Here is a 22,718-nt window from a genome sequence, read left to right on the forward strand (position 1 = left end):
GTAGCATAAATGGAAATACTAAAGTAAAGTGCAAGTACCTCAAACTTATTCTTAATAACAGAACTGATGATCACATTTCAAGGATATAGTCACATTTCTGTAAAGTGTATTTTAAACATATTTACATGGATGTCACTGTTTAAATACAAATAGTGTGAAGTTAAGGTGAAGCTTATAAGAGGCTTCACAGCTGAGTTAAAGTGATGATTAATTATGTGAATATAAAATCTGCTTTTATTTGATTATTTGGTTAAATTGTATTTAACCTGTCTTTGTAAAGCACAAGGTTCATTTTAATCATCCATTAAAACAGGCTCATCACTTATTACTGACAACCAAAACGCAGAAAACTGATACCTGCAAAATAAAACCACACACATAAAAAAACAACACACAGGGGGTCAGAGTCAGTTTGGCAACCAGGACTGTGATGGTGCTCAACAAATAAATATACTTCATTTAACTTAATTTCTTGAAAAACAAATTTTATAGATTTTCATTTATTTGTTTTTATTTGATAGAAACAAAACATTTATGTAACTTTTTGTGGGTAATCAGTGGGAACTTCTCAGATGCAGAGATCACACAAGACAAACTCCACGTTTTCAAAGACATCTGAATATTATTTAGACATTTTCCAGAGCGTCTCCCTGATAGAGAAGATGTCTTGTTCCAGGCTGTGCTGCTTCATTCAGAGTCAGCAGGGGGCGCTGCTGCTGCACTCACTGCTCTTTCCCTCAGTGTGAGTGGAGTCAGGTGTCTATGAGAGGCTTATTGTGTTTCAGGTTCAGTCATTTTTCTTTGATAGGAGATTAATTTGAGCTGATAAAATCTCAACTCAAACCTTCAGCTGCTCAGTAAAATCAGACTGATTTTAAATTCCTGACTTTACCTGCACAACAGTTGAACTACTTGTTGCAGTGACGTTACAAACTCAGTCTGCTGGGTTCATCTTAGTTTTCACTCGTGCTACATTTAATTAATGTTTGTGTGTTTCAAAGCAGAGTACTCACAACTCCCGTGGGTGGGGAAACATTGAACGCAGCACAAAGACAGCGGGATCATTTTTTATTTTAAACTTATTGCTGATTATTTATTGATGGGTTTTTTTGGCGTCTGCAACAGATTATTGAAACGGTCTGAAAGAGATTAAACCTCTGGGGTAGGTTGCAAGATTTTCCTTAAGGTCCTAGTTAAGGTTTTCTTAAATAAAATCTGAGGCCCACAAAACACCTTAAGTTAAGATTTGAAGTGTTTATGATTTTCTCCTTGTCTTGGTCTTATACTTAAGGAATCCCTTGACCGCTGCACAAAAGACCTTAGCAACCACAACCAGGTAAAAAACAAACAACAACAAAAAAACCTTAAGGTCCCTCTGAGTCTATCTTAACTGCAACATGACCAATTTTATGGTGGTAAATGAAAACAAAACAAAACAACAACAACAAAAAACACCTGCAGAGGAGTGCTCTGCGACCAGGTGAGTCCAATGGATTTATTTTAGATTTAAGATTTGACTGAATTAATGTTCACTAAGCCCCGCCCCTTTGTGATGGTCCAACAAGCTGTCAGAGTAAGCGTGGAGCCCACACTGTGACTAACTGCACTCCCTGAAGAAATATTATGATCATATATTTGGGAAAACGAAACAGTGACCCCAGAGAGAAGCAGACAGAGGGGTCTACAGTCTGTGTTTGAAGGATATATCCAGGATGTCAAACTGACTCAGCAGCAACAACAGGTTAAAAAGACAAAGATAGTTAGAAGCTAAAGCCGAACTATAGGCTACAGATCACAGTGTAAAAGTGAACCACCACATCACTGCTGATCGCCACACAAGACAATGAATATAAAGGGAAACTGTGCTGATATTGAACCAGCTGTGTGGCATCACAGTGTGTGCAGATGAGCGGGGTTTGGCTTCACCCCCGTGCTGCTGCCAGCACCTCTGTCGCTGGACGGACAGGGATCTCAGGGGGAAGTCAAAAAACGTTCAAGCCACCCTGATGCTATGTTATGATTGGCCAGTCTGCATCCGGGGGTGGGACTTAGCAAAGGATCAGTTTCTTCCTGTAATTGTTTTTTGTTTTCTGGTGTTTGGGGATCAAAATTACTTTGTAGTTTGTAGTTTGTTTGTGTTGAATCATTTCCTCCTCTGACCAGTTTGGTTTTCTTGTCTTCTTTTCTTCTGCCATTTTTTCACTCTCTAACTATCGGCCATCTCTTTCAATGCAGTAAATGAGCTAACGGTTTTCCATAACTAAGGAAAACTTTGAAGGGATTCTGTGCGACTGTGTGAGTCCCTCAGCTGAGGAGAAATTAAGCCTTAAGTGGGCGAAAACCTAAGGTGTTTTGTACAACCGGTCCCAGCCGCACAAAACACATCTTCTCCTCCGGATGATCTTCAAGTCTTTAGGGTAAGATTTTCTCCTTTCTTGATCTCATACTTAAGGAATCCCTTAAAATTAGTGAAACCATTGCACAAAAGACTAAGGTATCAAAAGTGTGAGTGCAAACAAACAAACAGTTACCACGGAAACTGTGGAATCTGCTGGCTGTAAAATCTCTCAATGCAGTAAACGTCTTAATGATTTTTTACCTAAACTAAGGGAACTGTCTATGGGACTCTGCACAATGCTCTTAAGTAAGGACCTCAGCTAAGGAGAAATTAAGCCTTAAGTGTCATACATACATGAGAAAACCGGCTCCTGACTCTAAGGAGACTCTCTGTGTCTCTGCATTTTTGTTGAATCTCTGATGGATGCTGAAGCTGAATAGTCTGTTTTTCGTTCTCTGGACTTTAGAGTTTCTTTAAGCACTAAAATGTTTTGTGAATAACTCTTAAGAGCTTTTATTTTAGCTTTGAAATGTTCCGTGAACACATCCCCTGCTCTCCATTAATGTATTCTGACCTTTGACCTTCAGTCTGACCTGTCTGGTCTCGTCTTCCAGCTGTGGTGAGTTTACTGGTGCGTGCGGTGCTGTGCTGGGACAGCTGCTCTGCCGCTTCGCCCATCGTCCATTTTAGATGACATCACCTGAGTGGACACAGCTGGAGAGGCTGTCATCATGCATCACGGAGAGGGCGGAGCAAAGACCTCATCATCTGTTTTCTATATATAACCCTGACCTACACCCTCCTCCTCCTCATCATGGAGCCGCCGTGTTCCCTCACCGCGGCCTGAGCGTCGGAGGCAGCAGCATCCATCACGGGCTGGAGAGGAGCTTCCTGTCGGACTCATCCATCTCTGCTCTCCACCTCTCGGGGGAAGAGAGGACAACCTGCGGGCTGTGTGACCTAAAACTGAGAGGCCACAGGGTCAAACTTTAAAATCAAGTCTTTAACACATAAAAACTCTGTGATGAACTTTTCCTCTGTCTTTACTAATTTATTCTTTAAACTTAATAAATCACCTCAGAAAACTCTTTAGAGATACGTGGTTCTCACAGGACAGCCACGCTACAGACATATGATGATCTTATAGACCATGATGCATTGCTGTAGATTAAACTCCCCAACAGGATATAAAGGAGTTCAAATGAGCTCAACCTGAAACATGTACAGCAGTAAAATGACACATACACATTAATGCAGCAGGAATATTAATCCAAAAACATCAGATAGAATAAAACACTGACAGCAGGGAACACTTTACTGCACTATCAGTCATTTTACACATACTTCTAATAAATGTTCCTGATCAAACTTTTACTGAGGGAAGGATTTGAAGAGAGGATTTTACCTGTAGTGGAGTATTGTCACAGTGTGCTATTAGTACTTTGACTTCAGTAAAGGATCTGAATACTTCCTCCACCTCTCCCTCTTGGTGACGGCCCACTGAGAGGTGGAGCAACAGTGAAAGAGGAGAGCTTGACAGTCACATGACCTGAAGTGAAAGTGAAAGTGTGTGTGAGTGACAGCAGAGCTGCAGTGGAGACGAGTCTCTGTGTTTCTCTCTAAAGAAACATTCAACTGAATCCAGCAGGTTTTTCTCAACAACAAACACTGGTGAGTTCACTGTCCTACAGAGACAAAATACACTAAATATTTGCTCAAAGTTTAGTTCAAACCACAATCTGACTGTTTTACATCTGTTTTACCTTATAAAGAATATTCTACCATAGAAATGTGTCAGTTTAGATAAAAACAACATGTGAATTTAGCCAGAAATACAAAACAGAGGTAAAAACCAAAGCACAGTGACTGAACTACAGTCACAGCTAGCGTTAGCTTCAAGCTCATTTACAGGCCTGTTTACTGTCTAAACTCTGAGCTCCACTCAGACAGGAAGTTAGAGTCAGAGCTGTAGCCAGGGCAAATGGAGAAGGAGATTTTATTTCACTATACTTCGTCAGACGCTTCGATAAAACAAATAATAAAGACAAACACTGGCTAACTATATCGCAGTAAATTGTAATACATGTGTTCAGTTGATATTAAAATGATTCGTCTACTTCAACAATAAATTCACTCCAATAACAATATAAGCAGCCGTGTATCAGTATCAGTATGTTATTTCATGTGTGATGTGACAGTAACAGAAGTTAAATTCTGATTCAGCAGTTAAGGGGAAAGTTAAGGGAAATGTAAAATACATTGCTGAACGACTGATCCTCGGCTTCTTGCGGCTCCTACTGTTGTGAATGCATGTTAGACATTTTAGGTAAAGCCTTTATATTGTCTGAAACCCACGTTCAAATTTGTGATTTTTTTTTCTGTTTGTAAAAATACAAAAAAGAGATTTCACTTTGTTTTTCACCTCGAGACCACATGAAACCAGGACCAGATCAAAACCCACTTAGACAGGTCAAATCTGGAGTAGATTTTCCCAGAGAAGCTGTAAAACACAGTTTCAGATTTGTGAACCCTTCACTTTATTTGTGAAGATGCAAAATGAACTTTTATGCATTTTTACAAAAAATAATTAAAGTTTCACAAAACTGAAACTGTGTCTTATACGCAATATTACACCAGAGGCTGGGCTTTAACGTTATTTGAGATGTTAAAGCCCAGCCTTGAGAGTCATATTGTGATTGTACAACTATTACCAACAAAATAAAATATATAATCAAAATGTTTTCATGTTGAGGGGCAGTTAGCTCTCAAAATGAAAAACTGTTTGCCACAGTTGTGTCCGTTTTCATGGAAATACACTGGGTCTGACTAATAACTGGGAAAGAATCAGTCACGTCAGTAGACTGCTGTATGTAATGAAACTCAGTTTACTACTCCAGCAAGTAGGTGGAACCTTAGTAACGACCTACAGACTTGTTTTCTAGTCCCCTGCCAGGCTGCCAACAAGAGCTTCTAGAGATGGTCAGGTTTCTAAAACTAAATAATACCTCACATATAAACACCAAACTGCTCAGCTAGCTCAGTCTTGTTACGACTAAGATAAAAATATTTTTTCCACAAACAAATTTAGCTCCCACATCCTCAAACTTCATATGTATTTTTAAGATGGTAGCGCCGTGTCACCAGCACAGCTAACGGAGGAAGCCAGAGGATTCCAAACATTTCCAGTCACTCAAGAGCATTGTGAAGTCCAAAAGTCAAAATTAATTGAAAAAACAAAACAAAACAAAAAACAATGTAATAATTTCTAAAATCCACAACATGTTTTTATCTCATGAAATGTTCTGCTTCAGTCCATATCTGATGGATTCAGCCTTTCAGAAACTGCTTTTTACTGCAGTCACACTCCGACTGTCTGAAAAATAAGACCAACTCATTTAATCCGATGAAACACTCAGCCTCAGTATGTTGGAGAATATCTGCAAATGCAGTGGTTAAGCTCAAGTTCGGAAATGGTTTTATTTCAGGTAATTTTTCTATAAATCATCATCAACATGAATAAAACAGAGGAGATGATAATCGACCCCAAATCTATCGGAGACCATTCACCAGTGTTTATCCACGACCAAAACATAGCCCAGGGTGAATCGTATAAGTACCTGGGCATACACATCTACCATAAACTAACATAGGGGCCTCCAGTTTCGCAGACCGGGCGAGGCGGAGGCGCAGCGCACCTGTGCTTCGCCAACTGGGTGTGGCCAGGCGGATTTTGCAAGTTTGGCACACCGTCCCCCTGGCGCAGTTACTCCTCTTTCCCACCTCCATCCCTCCTACCTGCGCAAGTCGGAAAGAGGGAGGAGAGAAGGCGTGGAGTGGGTTTTACACAGCTGATTCACATCACACCAATCAAATGAGCCCCTCTCCTCGCCCTTAAATGCGCCGCGTGAAGGCGTAATGAGAGTTTAGTCAATTCGCCATGGCAGAAGAGAGCAGCAGTGAATTTCACTGCAATCAAACAGATGCGCAACTCAGAGCATCAGAAGTGTCTCTGACACCAGACTCAGAGCGGACCGGTGGAACTGGAAAATGCATATTTTACATCAATAAAATCTATTTTATCATTATTTTGAATCACATTGTTGAAAGAATTTAGTCGTTTGTGTTCAAGCAGGATAATAGCAGGTCTCCATTGTGCATCGGGCTTTCTATTTCCTTGTCAGAGATTTTTTCTTTTTTAATTACATGATATATAGGCTATTCTCCCTTAACACACTATTAAAAAATACCTTTATCCATTTCAGATAACCAGTGGCAATAATATACACACATCTGATGACCTCTTGGACATGTCTGCCAGCTCTGAGTGCGCTCGTTGTCAGTATCGGGCTGCATCCCAAGTCTCTTATTTTTATAGTGCTACTGCTAGCTCCTCGCTTGAACCGGAAGTCGTTCGAAGTCCGCCATCTTCTAGGCCGTCCCAAGTCTCTTATTTGTGCAGCGAGGAGCTAGCGCTAGGAGCTAGCAGCAAGCTTTAAGCAGCTACGAGCTAGGATGGTCGAGAGCTTCCTAACAGGAAGTCTTTTTCAGCTTGAGGCCATGACGTATAAATACCCGCCCCCTACATCTGTCTCATTTGAACGAGTTGGCGGAGAAACAGAGCAAGTGTACCCGTTACATGCATTCTTTGCAATGAAACGCTGTCATTCACATGCCTACGTGACTACAAAGAGTAACGTTGATGATATTTCCTGCAAGACTGTCATGTTGTAATTAAGTTTATTTCATTCACAACCCGTTGTGACAGTTAGCTTCAAGCTAATTTACAGGCGGACTGTCGGTGATGTGTGGCTGTTAAATGTGCGGCTGTTAAATGTGCAGCTGCTCATGTCCAGAACCACACGTGTTGATTAGGGCTGGGCGGTATGACAAAATTTTCATATCACGGTTTTCAGAAAAAATCATATCGGTTTCACGGTATTTCACGGTATTTTGCTCAGGTTCGGCCAACTTGACGTGCTGCTGTGTTGTGCTGTGGCCTATTCAAGTGCCGGAATTTGTTATTTACCTGACAACGCCTGAACACAACACACGCTCCGCTCTATTCATGTGGGCTCCACTGACTGCGTACGGAAGCGACACGTAGAGACGCCAGCGGGGTTGTTTAACCTTTGCTGCGCCGAGAGGCTGCATGTAGGCTGCATGAAATGTTAAAACATTTTCCACCCAAGTTATTACATATATTTGAGTTATCTACAAGTTTACTGTACTGTTTGTCATCTACTCGCTTTCAAATGTCCGCCACAGACATTTGCACAATGTCACGGATAAACATGGGCAAATGCATGGAAAAAAATCATCACGTATCACCTCTGATAATGGTTTATTCATTTAAAAACACATTGTGCTCGTTTAGCACAGTATTTCATGTAGTTTTTATCTGCTGGAGGGTCGCGTAGGGGAGCATAGCGCGACAAAAATAGAACTAACTGTCTCGGACTCGGGACGGGTCGTCTTCGGTCAGGAAAATGCAGGTGCTCACCTGTGTGTATGTGCTTTGTCTGTGTGTATGTGCGCTTTGTGTGTGTGTGTGTGTGTGTGTGTGTGCGCATCGGGGCGAAACTCTGCCATGTGCGATACAGGGCAGAGGAGAATTGTAAACGGCGGTGCGCCGCTGCTAGTTGCGTATAGGGAGAAACACTGCTCTTTTTGGTATGAGTTCTGGGTCATCGTGTACAGTTGCTTTGCTTTCAGGACTCTCTCTGGCAGCCATTCTCGCCTCTAAACTTTTCTATGCTCTCACCTGCTCAAGCGTGCCTGTGGTGTGCAGCGGTGAAATGGGTCCCCGCTGAAACACTTTCCCGCCGTGCACGTTCCGGACGTTGTTTGGGCTATTCACCGGTATTGCGGTATATGAAAAATTCATATCATAACGAAAACAAACTGGTATACCGCCCAGCCCTAGATATAACACCACGCACACACACACAAACACACATTTGCCCATCATTAATTGCCCTGCATGTCATGTGAGTGGAGTAGCCTGTAGGTAATATTAATTAGCCTATTAATATTAATATTAATTAATATTATTACTTTCAATGTTGTTGTAAGCAAGGTAGGCTACTGTCACTACCGTCTGTCCTGCATCTCTCTCTGTCACTGTCTCCCTCTCTGTCTCTCTCTCTGTGTCTCTCTCTGTCTGTCTCCCTCCCTCTGTCTCTCTCTCTCTCTCCCTCCGTCTCTCTCTTCCTCTCTGTCTCTCTCTCTGTCACTGTCTCCCTCTCTGTCTCTCTCTCTGTGTCTCTCTCTGTCTGTCTCCCTCCCTCTGTCTCTCTCTCTCTCTCCCTCCGTCTCTCTCTTCCTCTCTGTCTCTCTCTCTGTCACTGTCTCTCTCTCTGTCTCTCTCTCTGTCGGTCTCCCTCCCCCTCTCTCTGTTTCTCTCTCTCTCTCTCTCTCTCTCTCTCTCTCTCTCTCTCTCTGTCTCATTGTGTCATGTGGATTACTGTTAATTTATTATGCTGATCTGTTCTGTACGACATCTATTGCACGTCTGTCCGTCCTGGAAGAGGGATCCCTCCTCAGTTGCTCTTCCTGAGGTTTCTACTGGTTTTTTTCCCCGTTAAAGGGTTTTTTGGGGAGTTTTTCCTGATCAGCTGTGAGGGTCATAAGGACAGAGGGATGTCGTATGCTGTAAAGCCCTGTGAGGCAAATTGTGATTTGTGATATTGGGCTTTATAAATAAAATTGATTGATTGAGGCAGACTGACAGGTCTGATATGTCTTATTCATTCAGCAGACGAAGCCGCTGTCATCAGGAATGGACGTCGCTTCACGTGACGGTTCAGTGGAAAGGCCGTCTCATGTCTCTTAAACCGACAATGCTCGCTCATCGCTCCTAGCGCTAGCTCCTCACATTTTTTCCTAGGTGGGAGGGGCTAAACAGCTAGCAAAGTCAGCTAGGTAAGAGAACTAGCAGTAATTTAAGAGACTTGGGACGGACCATCGGACTGGTGGGTGTTAGTGTTGCGTTTAAGGCCTCCCCCAAAAAAGCGCTGAAGCTTTGGATTTTTTTTTTTCACAATCGAATCCCGTGCCATCGAACGAAGCTTCGAAGCTTCAGATTTTTTGGGTCAGCCCTACTGTAGACATTAACTAAATTAAGATGTTGGCCAAATAAGGTACCTTGTAGAATGATAAATCTTCCTCCAGGGTCCAGAGTGGTGGTATTTATTTGAAAGGGGATGGACTTGTGAATTAATATGACCACACCCCTAGCATGTGATGAGTAATTAGCAGCAAATACCTGTCCCTGCCATCTTCTTCTTAATCTGATAACCTCACCTGAAATCAAATGGGTCTCCTGGAGAAACACAATTTTAGATCCCAGGGCCCATATTCACAAAGATTCTCAGAGTCCTCTCAGAGAGCTCCTAACTTAGCCTAAAAATTCCTAGCAAGGAATCTTAGCTTAAGAGTGATTCAGGAAGTTTCTGAGAGCAACTCTGAGCAAGGAGGAGACAGAAACTTTAATCTTAGTGAGGAGGTGTGGTTGACCCCGTTGCTAGGTGTGACGCAGTCTTCTAAAAGCTGTGATTGGTTGTTACAAAAAGAAAAAACAAATGCGCTCCTAGTAATGAATGGACAGTGAAATGAACCGATCATAGAACTTAGACTGTATTTAGAAATGTGTAATCGTGAAAATAATTTTATGTCAAAATGATGAAACTCAGCAAAATTAAATTAATTGTTACACAGCTTCAAAATGTTTGAACGTAGGCTCTGATTTTTATAGCCTATTGATTTGCTTATTGTTATGTTTACTCGCCATGCTGGTAATTTTACTACTTAATCTATTTGATATTAATGGTGGACGCAGACTCAGCTGTCAGCAGTTACTGTGATTGCTGGCCTCCTTGTAAAAAGCGGTTGGATTTGGCAGAATGACCAAAACAACGAATGAAATGGAGAAAAAAAGAACGAGAAAGCCGAACTGGACAGAAGAGCAGTGCCTGCTGTTGGCGCAGCTCATGGAGGAGAACAAATGAGTTTTAAGAGGGAAATTCGGTCCCGGGATCACGGCACAAGGGAAGAGGCAGACTTGGGAGCGCATTGCCCGACAAATCAATGCGTCGTTCCCTCTCCTTTTACGCACAAGCGATGAGTGTGAGAAGCGCTGGTACGTGCTGCAATCCAAAGCGGGCGCTATTGCGTTACTACACTGGGTGGGAAAAGTAAGCTCATCCCTGATGAGGTTAACCACAAACATCCCTGCACGATCAAGCCGGTAGCGTCTTATTAAATCACTGTCGTTCAATATACGGAGAATATCTCTCCTTCCTCTCTGTCTTTCCGCCATCTTCTCTGTTTAAGACACTCATTAGCCCTATTCGGACGGGATTAGTTTTACATAGGTATGTGGGTTAAAGTAGCCTAATAATTACCAGAGATTTTAGTCCCGTCCGAATGTGCCATGTCAGTAATCATTACCGGACGATGTCAGTAAAGATTACCGCGACTTTTACCTTCTGTAAAAGGGTCCAGGACAATTACCTCAGGTAATACTAATCCTGTGCGAATAGACCAGCAGTAAATATGTGTGTTAGGGCTGTCAAAAAAAAAAGAAAAAAAATCGAATTTAGACATATATTCGAATATATATATATTTTTTTATAAGTTCGAACCTAAATTTGATAATTCGAATATCATTAATAATTAATCAATACTATTAATAATGTAATAATGTACAAGCCGGGCCAGAGAGGGACGCAGCGACGGAGGGAGAGGCGCCGACGGAGGAGTCCACTGCGCCAACACCACCCACTGCGCTGTCCGCGATGTGTGACCTGTTCGGGGAGACATACAGGGAGAGTGTTGCACCTGCTGCCTCCCTGCCTACCCCTCTTGAAGAAGAGATGAAACATTACCAGAATGAGACACCACTACGAGCCGACCAGGATCCACTCTGGTGGTGGAAAACTACGCACTGAAGTATCCAAATTTTTTTTTTTTTTGTAGGCTAAAAAAAAAAAAAAAATAAATAAAATAATAATAATAATAATAATGATAATAAATTCTAATATTATTCGAACTCTACTAAATGAATTCGAAAATATTCGAACTCACTGTCATGGTGCTTTTGACAGTCCTATCATACGCACATGACGGCAGTGCATGAATGGATTTACCCCTCCCACTTGTGGTAGCCTAGTTTTACTGATATTTCTTATCCCGTGCGAATTGGCCATTAATATTACTGACGTCCCGTGGTAAAGTGACATTACCCCCATGTGCCCATGTAAAACTAATCCCGTCCGAATAGTGCTTTAGGCTTCTTAAAAGTCCTCCACCCTCATCTTAACAGTTTTTCACCTTAGGAGCTCTCTTAAGACCTAAGATGCTTTGTGAATAACTTTTGTCTTACCAAGGGAAAATTCAAAGAAAAATCCTCACGAAGCTTATATAGTTTTGTAATTGTTGTTTTTTTTTTTTTTTTAGTAGGGTGGGCGCTTGTAAGCCCACTCGGGTTTGTATGACCTCTCCTGCACATTTTGTCTTTTTTTTTTCTGTGTAATGTTCCTTTTTTTTTTTATAAGTGCAAACAATAAACAAACAAACAATAAAATCTAATTTTTTTCTTAGAATGGCGTCACTAAGAGCTTAGTCTTAGGATTCTTTGTGAAAACGGGCCCAGGTGTTTAAGCCTAGTCATAGCTTGTTTTAATTTCGCCAGTCCACCCAGGCCTCGGACATTCCATGATGACATTTTACATAACTGGTGACTAGCCATGGAGGGTGTTCTGTTAGTGGGGAAAATCCTGAATTTGTGTTTCTGTATCACTGCTTGTAATAGCAATGTCACAGGAAAAGCAAGGAAACAGGGTAGAATTATAGCTGCTGCGCAGCACTGGTCAGGGCCGGGCAATTTTAGGCAAAATTAGACAATTCTGAGCAACACACACACTAAAACAAAGCATATCACAACATAGAAGTTACATCATACAATTATGGCATGCCCTTCAATTGTGGATGAGTGGCTGAAGTGATCAGACTCATAATATACAAAGGAAAGAAAAAACTCAAGAACAAGAAAGTAAGAATAACATTAACTGCTAGCAATTATGAACAAACTGGCCTGATCTAGCTTAAAGCTAAACATTATCCATGGTGACAAAGATGAAAACATTTTTTAAAATATTAAAGTAGCTATTGGATAGATTCTGCATATTGACTGATAGCTAAGCCAAATAAACAGGGAAAAGAGACAAGGGATAACAGGGAAAAGTGTTGATAAAGAGTATTTGTCTCTCTGCAGAACTGCCTGGATCATAATTATTTTAACCTTAGTAGTCTCTAATATAACATAGCATGATGCCTGAACATAAGACTTTCACATTAGAATGTCCGTTCTGCCTTAGCTGAGAGTTGAACTCACAACTTCTGAGACTGAGGTCGGTCTTCTATCTCACTGAGCTAATTGGCAAGTAACAGTTCATGTGTGGCTTCATAAATTGACTAAGCCAAGCATCAGGGTGCCAGACAGTAGCCATCCATGCTATGGAAAGTGACCATGCCAGTCAAAGTGAAAGTTCCAAAGCTGTAGCACATATGGTTGATTTGTTATGAATTTTCAAAGTTTTGAAATCTAGAGGCTTGCTGTAGCGCCACCATCAGGACTATTGGCTTGAGTTTCCAGTTGAGGACATCTGGCATGGGACTGGACCTTTATGAAAAGTTTGGGTAGATTTCTCATATGGAAATGTTGCACGAGCTGAGGCTTGAACTCACAATCTTCAACACCAAGAACCATCCTCTATCTCACTGAGCTAACTGGCAAACAGAAATGTCACATATAGCTTCACAAATTGACTAAGCCAGTCACCTGTGTGCAAGACAGCAGCTGTTAGTGCGTAAAGGCAGATTTCAAAGGCTGTCAAAAATTCAGTTATTAAGACAAAAATCTGAAAATACCCATATTGCATCTAGACAGCATGGAGATGTTGGTAATTTGTTTATAACAATGATTTATTGGCTCCATAAGTGAAAAACTGATGTTTAAAAATGCCATTTTTACATTGACTCCAATTGTTCACATTAGAGCAAAATTCAAAATGCTGTAAAAAAAAATTCAGTTTTTGAGATAAAATTCTGAAATTTGCCACACATCATCTACCATGACTCTAGAATTTTGTCATTTTTTTAATGAACATTGAAGATTTATTTAGCAAGAATCTGCATGTATATTTTTACAGTATCGTTTACAGTCAAACATTTTGATGCACTGTAGGCTCAATTTTTGATAAATCAAAAATCTGGGAAACATAGTTTTTGTAGGACAGTCTGAAGATCTAGCTTTTTCACTTCCGATCCGATACTGATATTACAGCCTTGAGTTTTGGCCAATACCAATCCGATCCAAGCGCGTATTATACATATTCATTTATTTTGTTGTCAGTCATGTTAGAAATGGTTTGATCAAGCGATATTACTCTAACAAGAACAACTACTTAATCAGGTTAGTTAGAATGATCCACAACAATTGGTATGAGAAACTGACCTGTTTACTGTTAACAGGGTTAAAGCAGCTGTGTGGAACTTTTTACCATTAATAAAACTGTCCCTAGTTCGTATCACCCCCCCTTGAAGATCTGCATATTTATTTGAACCCAGCAGCGTCAAAAAAGCCTTTCTCTATATGGCTATTTAGCGTAGCCTCGCTTGGGTCGGACACACAGCGGTAGTCAGCAAACCAGAATACGGCACCTGAGGCGGAAGTAAGTCTGCGCGCCTGCAGTGGCCCGCAGCGATTAAACCACAGAAGAAGAAGGAGCCATGTTTACAGTGTTCTTCGAGTAAGCAGTATGCAACAAGCATTGCTGAACACATAACACCTAACAGTTTTACCAGAGATGTATCTATGAGGACTTGGTTGTACTTTTGATGTCATGGCAGATAACGAAGGAGCATCATCTAAAATTATCTGTGACTGTGACCATGAACACAAATATACAGCAGGCAGTTGTCCTCAGTTTATAAGAAATTCAGAGCTACACCAGAACATTTATGAACAGGTCTTACTTTACTACTAATTTGTGTGTAACGTTAGCATGTTAGCATGTTTCCACTAATTACTTGGACTGACCTAACGTTAGTAGTGTTAGCTGCAAGCGAAGGCTGCAGGTAACAGCTTTGCTGAGTTAGGATTATGTTATGTCTTCACTGTGTATCTATCTAAAAGAATACTCCGACGATTTAGGAGTTATGCCCTTTCTCTATCATTTTCATATTGAGACAACATGATCGATATCTTCTTTGTGTCTGTACATCCAGTGGCTGGGTCTCAGCGGTTAGCATGGCGCTTATGGGGGGTCAGTACGTCCTGCGCTGTGATCCACGGAGGGATACACTGGTGAGCAGGCACAGACGTAGCCTGTAAACAAAACTCAGCTGTTTATTTAGCCTAGTGATATCTCCAGATTTTCGTAGCTGCATTGGCCGACTTTGAATGCGATTTTGAAGAGTTTCTTGTAGCGGACACAGATCCAGAGCCATACCTGTTTGAGCTGGAGTACGCAGATGAGGAACTCCCATGTGTTGGATGCTGAGCGGGCGAGAAGAGAGGCTGAATCCTCCGCTCCCATTTTGCTGCACAGAATGGGACTCGGTGCTGCCATCGTTGGGGAGATATATCATCAGGAGGACAACCGCCGCAGAGAGTGCATCACAAGGAGTGAAAACTTTGCAGCAATCACTAATCCTGGCGTGATTGAAACTTTTTTTCATGTTCCTAAGATGAACTGGAAAAAACGCCCAGGCCTGCAGGAGCTGATGGACAGCTTTCAGTCGGGTGAGTAATATCGTCCGTGTCGTCTCTTTGTTTGCTTTTACCGAGTGACTTAGCGTACCTGTCCCAGAGCCAGCTGCAGCTGTTGCTCGCTGGTGTATCCCTCCGCGCAAGATGTACTGAGCCCCTACAAGTGCCATGCTAACCTCTGTCTCAATATGAAAATGATAGAGAAAGGGCATAACTCCCAAATCGTCGGAGTATTCTTTTCACATAATAATGCGGACTCAGCAGATGACTTGTTAACTGTTTATTCCTCCTTACACTGAACGTACACGGCTGCTTCTCATTGTTTCCAGTAGCACAACAACGGCTCCTACATTACCCAGAATAACTTGAGGCTCACACTACTACGGTAGCCTTAGTAGCTCAAAACACACAACAGATTAGATCAGAACAGAAACACGACAGGAGAATTTACTGAGTAATTTTGCTGTTTTCACTAATTACTTGGACTGACCTGACGTTAGTTAATCCTCTCCCTCTCCAAAACAAATGCATGCGGTAATTGCCGGTTGCAGTCAAGATTTTACGACACCAGGCTGTGGGTGTCATACTGCTTCGACCAAAGGGGCGCTATAATCAACGAAAACGAAAAGTTCCGCACAGCTGCTTTAAATAAACAAACTTTAAACTTGAACATTAACATTAAATAAAAAATATAGCTGGTTTGCTTTGGCTGCTTTGGCCCCTTAATAAATAGAAAATAAATCAACACAAGAAATCTTTAAAATGTCTAATATTGAAATTAAAGCAGCAGCAAGACTCCACACACTTGTGCTTTGGCCCCCTAATAAATAAAAAATAGATTAACACCACAAGACATTGTTGTCATTTAACAAACAATGCAGCCTTTCCTTTTCAGTTATTTTAGTAGTGTCAGTGCCAGCCTGGTGCTGCTGTTTCCTGGGACCAACAGAGGGGACAAAAAAAACACACACAATATTGTACAACTGTTTAAACAAGCAATAGTCCATCCATGGCTCCAGTTTCACTAATTGTGCCCAAAACAATGCCATCAGTGCTCTTTACTTAAACAGTAAGAGTGTAAACCAAATAAAAATATCACTCTCAAAAAACCAGAGCAGAAAACAAATAGTCAGTTAACTAAATTGACCGCTACTCTTCCTACCCTTCCTGTGTGTCTGCCATCTGCATGCTGGCCTGGTGGATTGATAGTAAGTGCTGGAGCGGATCACTGGAATGGACTGCTTGAATTGCAGAGAGCTGGGCTGGCCAGAAAACCTGGCACGGAGTTCTGGGATCAGACATTTTTCCATGCAGTCTGATCCGATGCTGATGCACGTTTTTTGCTAATATCGGCGGCCAGGACATCCCTATCTGTAGCACATATGGTTGATTTGTTGTGAATTCTCAAAATTTTGAACTATAGAGGCTTGCTGTAGTGCCACCATCAGGACTATTGGCCTGTTTTTGCAGCTGAGGCAATATGGCATGGGACTGGACCTTTGTGCAAGTGTAAGTTTGGTGATTTTTCACGCAGGGGAAGTAGGGTTTCCTCGGAAGAAGAAGAAAGAAGAAGAACATGCAGGATAACAATAGGGTCCTAGCAGCTTAGGCTGCCCGGCCCCTAATAATAATTTAAAAAAAAAACAATGAAAAGACACTGAACATTTTGCAAGAACCTGCAAAAACAACAAAACTTTATACTAACAACTACTGACTGCCTTTCTATTCTACAGTCAAAACCAGATTAATATACCAACTTCCTTGGCTCTCTACAAAATGTGGTATTAGCTTACCTCTGCTACCATTTATCCCTGACCATCAGTCTCAATTGTTTAATGGCCCTTTAGTATGTGGAGAATTTCTTTGAACATTAAATAGACAGTATAGTTTGTCAACACCCAATTATTACAAAATAGGAGAACTCTTAAATAATCAGTTTATATTTTTGAATAGTACCATCTTTTACCCAGCTGTCCTCTCATATTACTCATAACTAAAATTACAAAAAATGACTATTTTGTATAATCTGGGTGTACTTAACATGTCTCTTATGCTGGTGAACAAGCAATTAGAAACACAAACAGAAAACTAAACTGGTGTGGATTAGTTACCTTAACACCTGAAGTAGTCAGTGACAATAACCTTACATCTTTTCATAGTCCACCCTGGCCATCTCCTCGTTAGTAAACACTTTACCTGAACCTTCCAAAGTAGAAGAATAAAGTAGCAGAAAATAGAAATACTCAACTAAAGTATCTCAAAATAGTACCTTAGTACAGTATTGTAATAAATGTACTTAGTTACTTTCCATCTTTCTCTCATGTTTTTTGTGTCTTATTATATCTCCTCTGTGTTTCTGATGAATGTGTGCAGGTTAATGTTTGCTAATGTCTTAATAATTAGATTCAGGTTCAAGATTATGTCATTTTGATGCCTCTGTGCTGGTGACAGCCGTGGACGGAGGCATTATGTTCTGTGTTGTCTGTAAGTCATCCGTCCCACCCATTCTGGTGAACGTGACATCTCAAGACCTTGAGGGAAGTTCATCAAATTTGGCACAAACGTCCATTTGGAGTCAACAATGAACTGAATGAATTTGGTGGTCAAAGGTCACTGTGACCTCACAAAACGTGTTTTGGCCATAACCCAAAATTCATTTGCAAATTATGACAGAATTTCACACAAATGTCTAAAAGGATAAAATGATGTTTTATATCTAAAAGGTCAAAGGTCAACTTCACTGTGACATCATAATGTTCTGCAGTTTTCTGGACATTATTCAACGTCATATCTCAGGAACAGAAGGAGAGACATTTGGTCAGATACTGAATTGGTGACTCTAATCTTGAAACTGTGCTGATTGTATAGATCTTCTGTGCTGCCGGGGGGAAGATGTGTGAAGCATCTATGTTTTACAGACGTGGATGTAAACTGTACGAGAAACTTGACTGCTGCGCTGAGGCAGACAACCATGAGGCGACTTTAGTTTGAGTAGTATTTTGAGGAATAGTATTTTTTCTGCAGGCTGTCAGAGTAAATGTTTTAGAATGAAGATACCACCGCTGAACTGCACATCTGAGCTCTCCTTCACTCACAGCACATTCATATAACAACAGAATTCAGGATCCTTATATTACATTGATCATAGTTTGATTATGTTAAACAAATAAAAAACAATATGTAATCACAGTTTTGATGTTTCTCACTTTGTGTCCTCAGAGTGTCGATATGGCTGCTGCCAGCTGTCTGCTGACTGAAGATCAGTTTCTGTGCTCCATCTGTCTGGATGTGTTCACTGATCCAGTCACCACACCATGTGGACACAACTTCTGTAAAACCTGCATCACTGAACACTGGAATACTAATGTCCCCTATCAGTGTCCAAACTGTAAGAAGCTTTTCTACACCAGACCTGAGCTGCAGGTCAACACTTTCATCTCTGAGATGGCTGCTCAGTTCAGACAGTCAGCTCAACAGAAAGCCAGCAGCAGCAGCTCAGAGCAACAAGTTTCCAAACCAGGAGAAGTTCCCTGTGACGTCTGCACTGGAACCAAACTGAAGGCCCTGAAGTCCTGCCTGGTGTGTCTGGAATCCTACTGTGAGACTCACCTGGAGCCTCATCTGACAAGATCAGGCCTGAAAAGACATCAGCTGATCAACCCTGTAGAGAACCTGGATGGCAGGATGTGTCTGAAGCACGATAAACTGCTGGAGCTGTTCTGTAAGACCGACCAGATGTGTGTCTGCGTGCTCTGCACTGTTTTAGACCACAAGACACATGATGTTGTTCCTCTGAGAGAAGAATGTGAAGGAAAGAAGGCCGAGCTGGGGAAGACAGAGGCTGAAATTCAGCAGATGATCCAGAAGAGACAACTGAAGATTGAAGAGATCAAACACTCAGTGGAGCTCAGTAAGGAAGATGCAGACAGAGAGATATCAGATGGTGTTCAGGTCTTCACCGCTCTGAAGGAGTCTGTTAAGAGAAGCCAGGCTGAGCTCATCGGCACGATCAAAGAGAAGCAGAGAAAGACAGAGAAACAGGCTGAAGGCTTCATCAAAGAGCTGGAACAGGAAATCTCTGAGCTGAAGAAGAGGAGCACTGAGGTGGAGCAGCTCTCACGCTCTGAAGACCACCTCCACCTCCTCCAAAGCTTCATGTCCCTGAACACTGCTCCACCCACCAAGGACTGGACAGAGGTCAGCGTCCGTCCACCTTCATATGAAGGGAATGTGAGGAGAGCTGTGAATCAGCTGGAGGAGACGCTCAGTAAACAGATGAAGAAGCTGTTTGAGGTCGAGCTGAAGAGGGTCCAGCAGTCTGCAGTGGATGTGACACTTGATCCAGATACAGCACATCCTGAACTCATCCTGTCTGATGATGGAAAACAAGTTAAACATGGTGATGTAAAGAAGAACCTCCCAAACAATCCAGAGAGATTTGATACTTGTTTTTGTGTCTTAGCAAAGCAGAGTTTCTCTTCAGGAAGATTTTATTATGAGGTTCAGGTTAAAGGGAAGACTAAGTGGGATTTAGGAGTGGCCAGAGAGTCGATCAACAGGAAGGGACAGATGAAACGGAGCCCTCAGAATGGTTACTGGACGATATGTTTGAGGATTGACAATGAGTACTATGCTCTTCCTGACCTTCCATTCTGTCTCTCTCTGAAGTCTCGACCTGAGAAGGTGGGGGTGTTTGTGGATTATGAGGAGGGTCTGGTCTCCTTTTATGATGTTGATGCGGCAGCTCTTATCTACTCCTTTACTGGCTGCTCCTTCACTGAGAAGCTCTACCCATACTTTGGTCCTTGTAATAATGATGGTGGTAAAAACTCTGTCCCTCTGATCATCTCTCCTGTCAATCAAGCATGTAGGAGCAGTTTGATCAGAGGAATTTCATTTTAACTAAAACTAATAGCGTCAGTCACACAAAGTAGAACAACCATTTGATTTCCTACAGAAAGATTCACTCTCATTTAATGTAATAAATGTATATTATTGGTGATGTACTGTGAATACATTGTTTATTTTTTAGATTCTGATCAATGTGATTTTTCTCTTTTGTTTCTGTAAATGTTTTTATTTGATGTGTCACGTTGCTACTTACTACTACAACACAAAGATTTAATGTATAGTCATGTATAGTCTTTGTTTAATACACTCTTTATTTGTCAAAGTTATAGTCCCTTACAGGAGTTGGGCTACTTCTCATTGAAACAAAAGAAGACAGGAAGTGTCATCTTTACAGCAGCTACTGTTCGTCCCTCCCACTCCATCTCATGTATAGTCTGATTTATTCTAATGACTTCATTACCTGCCTTCAAGACTGTTGAATCATCAAAAACAAATGTGCTCAGAAATAAGAATATATATTGTCTGATAATTGTATATAGATAAGAAATGTTGTCATGCACACTTTATTTGCTAAGAGCTTTTCAAAATAAGATGTGGCAATATGATAGGATGAAGTACTAATTTACCCAGTAGTGTACAAAGTTTACAGTGCTGCTGTGGCATAAGCAGTACAGGTGAACACTGAGGGCGCCATCATCCACAGGGGGCGCCACAGATGGGGAAGAAAAAAATCTTATTGTTTATCTTTTGCTATTTTTTACTAAAACTATCAGGCCTACTACTATTATTTTGAAATATGACATAATGCAACAACAACATAACTACACAGCAAAGCCTACTAAATAACAGAGAGGCCTTTATTTGTGGGTTCCTGTCGGTCCCCGGCCCCCCTACCCAGCTCGTTACACTTTACCTGCTCTCCGGGGGAGATGGGCGGAGTTATCTGACATCACCTGAACTCTGGACCACTACTCTGTTATCATGTCAAAACGACTCAACTACCACGACACTACTGAGAGGAGTGGATGTGGAGAGAAAGAACATGAAATCAGCAGGAGGAGAGCTTGTTAAGTTAGCTGTTAGCTGTTAGCAGCTAGTTGTTGTTTCTTCTCAGCAGGCAGTGGACACAACCAGCAGCTCACAGAGCTGGAAGTGATTTACATTGTGAAGCGTTCAAGCTGTATTTTGTAAAATGAATACTGGGCAACAGTAAATGATAACGTTCCCATGATGTGTTCAATGTAATTTTATAAAATGAATCTTTTGGTGAGAAACTTGAATAAATCAGCTGTTTGAAAGAGAAATGTGTTGATGTTTTCACAGCAATATAAAATAGATATCAGAGAGAGAATTAGGACGTATCATATATAGTAAAAAGACTTGATACTTTTGTTTTTTAAAGATGTTTTTCATGTGGAAGAAGGTTTCGTTAAAGGTTGTTTCATGAATGTGTTTTATTGAATTTGTGCTCATTTGAAGGTGTGAAGTGTAACGAAGGACTGAATGACCTCAAAATACAAGAAAAAAGAAACACCAATATAAAAACATCGGTATTGGCTGTTGGTGAAATTGTTATTTTAAACATATTATTTTACAATGTCATGTATTATTTTATTGCTTATTCTTCTGAACCAGTTAATTTGTGATTCTTTTTATTGATTATTGATTTATATGATTATTATAACACGTGTTCAACATGTCAGTTAAAGCAAATCAGCACAAATTTATATCGTTTTTTTTTTATTGTCAGCTTGGTTTTTATTTGCATTTTAGTAGTGACCATACAGCACTTTGACTGTTGACTGCAGCTGCTTTTATTTGGGGTGACTCGCCTACAGGGCACCAAATGTGCTGGAACCACCACTGATACAAAGCATCTGAAGTTAGCTCCACATTGACAAATTACAACATTAAAATGCTCTTACATGTGAAATGAATCATATAATATTCTATCATAACCTGAGGAGCTCATGTTATGATGATAGAAATAATATTTCTGTGGTTATGATACTCTGATACCATTCTGTATAATGAGTACTTCTCACTTTTCAGTACATTTTGCTGATAAAACTTCTCAACGTTTACTGAAGTAACATTTTGAATCCAGGACTTTTCTTGCACCGAGTATTTTAGACTGTGGTATTTCTATTTTTACTTCAGTAAAAATCGGAGTAGTTCTTCCACCGCTGGTAATGACATCATAACCAAAGGTTGACAGGATGCTGCTCACCTCTTTCCTCAGTTGGAGCAGGGCTGGATCGTTGATGGTGGGAGGTATATGGGGACACAAGGCTGCTGAGGATGAAGCTGCATCTGTACTTTGGTCTGGTACCAGGCACAGACAGGGACAACTGTTTTAGGATGAACAGCTTTCTAAAAGTTTTTCTGTGAAGACATTAACTTCACGCTACAGACATATGATGATCTTCTAGACCATGATGCATTGCTGTAGATTAAACTCCCCAACAGGATATAAAGGAGTTCAAATGAGCTCAACCTGAAACATGTACAGCAGTAAAATGACACATACACATTAATGCAGCAGGAATATTAATCCAAAAACATCAGATAGAATAAAACACTGACAGCAGGGAACACTTTACTGCACTATCAGTCATTTTACACATACTTCTAATAAATGTTCCTGATCAAACTTTTACTGAGGGAAGGATTTGAAGAGAGGATTTTTACCTGTAGTGGAGTATTGTCACAGTGTGGTATTAGTACTTTGACTTCAGTAAAGGATCTGAATACTTC

General features: G+C 41.0%; 2 protein-coding genes and 1 long non-coding RNA gene across 3 annotated transcripts in view; 2 read left to right on the forward strand and 1 right to left on the reverse strand.

The window, feature by feature from the left end:
* Positions 1–69: 69 nt before the first annotated feature.
* LOC125887033 (uncharacterized) lies at positions 70–3,889 on the reverse strand. Its single transcript, XR_007449117.1, has 3 exons — positions 3,744–3,889; positions 3,415–3,550; positions 70–3,304 (listed from the first exon to the last, which is right to left on the reverse strand). It is a non-coding gene; the product is annotated as an uncharacterized LOC125887033 (long non-coding RNA).
* A 25-nt stretch (positions 3,890–3,914) lies between these two features.
* Positions 3,915–21,612, forward strand: LOC125887018 (E3 ubiquitin-protein ligase TRIM39-like). Its single transcript, XM_049573480.1, has 2 exons — positions 3,915–4,009; positions 18,330–21,612. The coding sequence occupies exon 2, from the start codon at positions 18,339–18,341 to the stop codon at positions 20,010–20,012; it is 1,674 nt and encodes a 557-aa protein (XP_049429437.1). The 5' UTR covers positions 3,915–4,009; positions 18,330–18,338; the 3' UTR covers positions 20,013–21,612.
* The window catches only part of LOC125887009 (E3 ubiquitin-protein ligase TRIM21-like), a 403,613-nt gene continuing 384,826 nt past the window's right edge, over positions 3,932–22,718 (forward strand). Inside the window, exon 1 of the mRNA XM_049573463.1 lies at positions 3,932–4,009. The gene's annotated coding sequence lies outside the window, so the exon portion shown is untranslated. The remainder of the gene's footprint in view (positions 4,010–22,718) is intronic.

Source organism: Epinephelus fuscoguttatus, linkage group LG4 (genome assembly GCF_011397635.1).
Source record: "Epinephelus fuscoguttatus linkage group LG4, E.fuscoguttatus.final_Chr_v1".
NCBI classification, from domain to species: Eukaryota; Metazoa; Chordata; class Actinopteri; order Perciformes; family Serranidae; genus Epinephelus; species Epinephelus fuscoguttatus.

Coding starts and splice junctions, on each gene's coding strand:
- LOC125887018 (XM_049573480.1), top strand. CDS start 18,339: ATGGCTGCTGCCAGCTGTCTGCTGACTGAAGATCAGTTTCTGTGCTCC.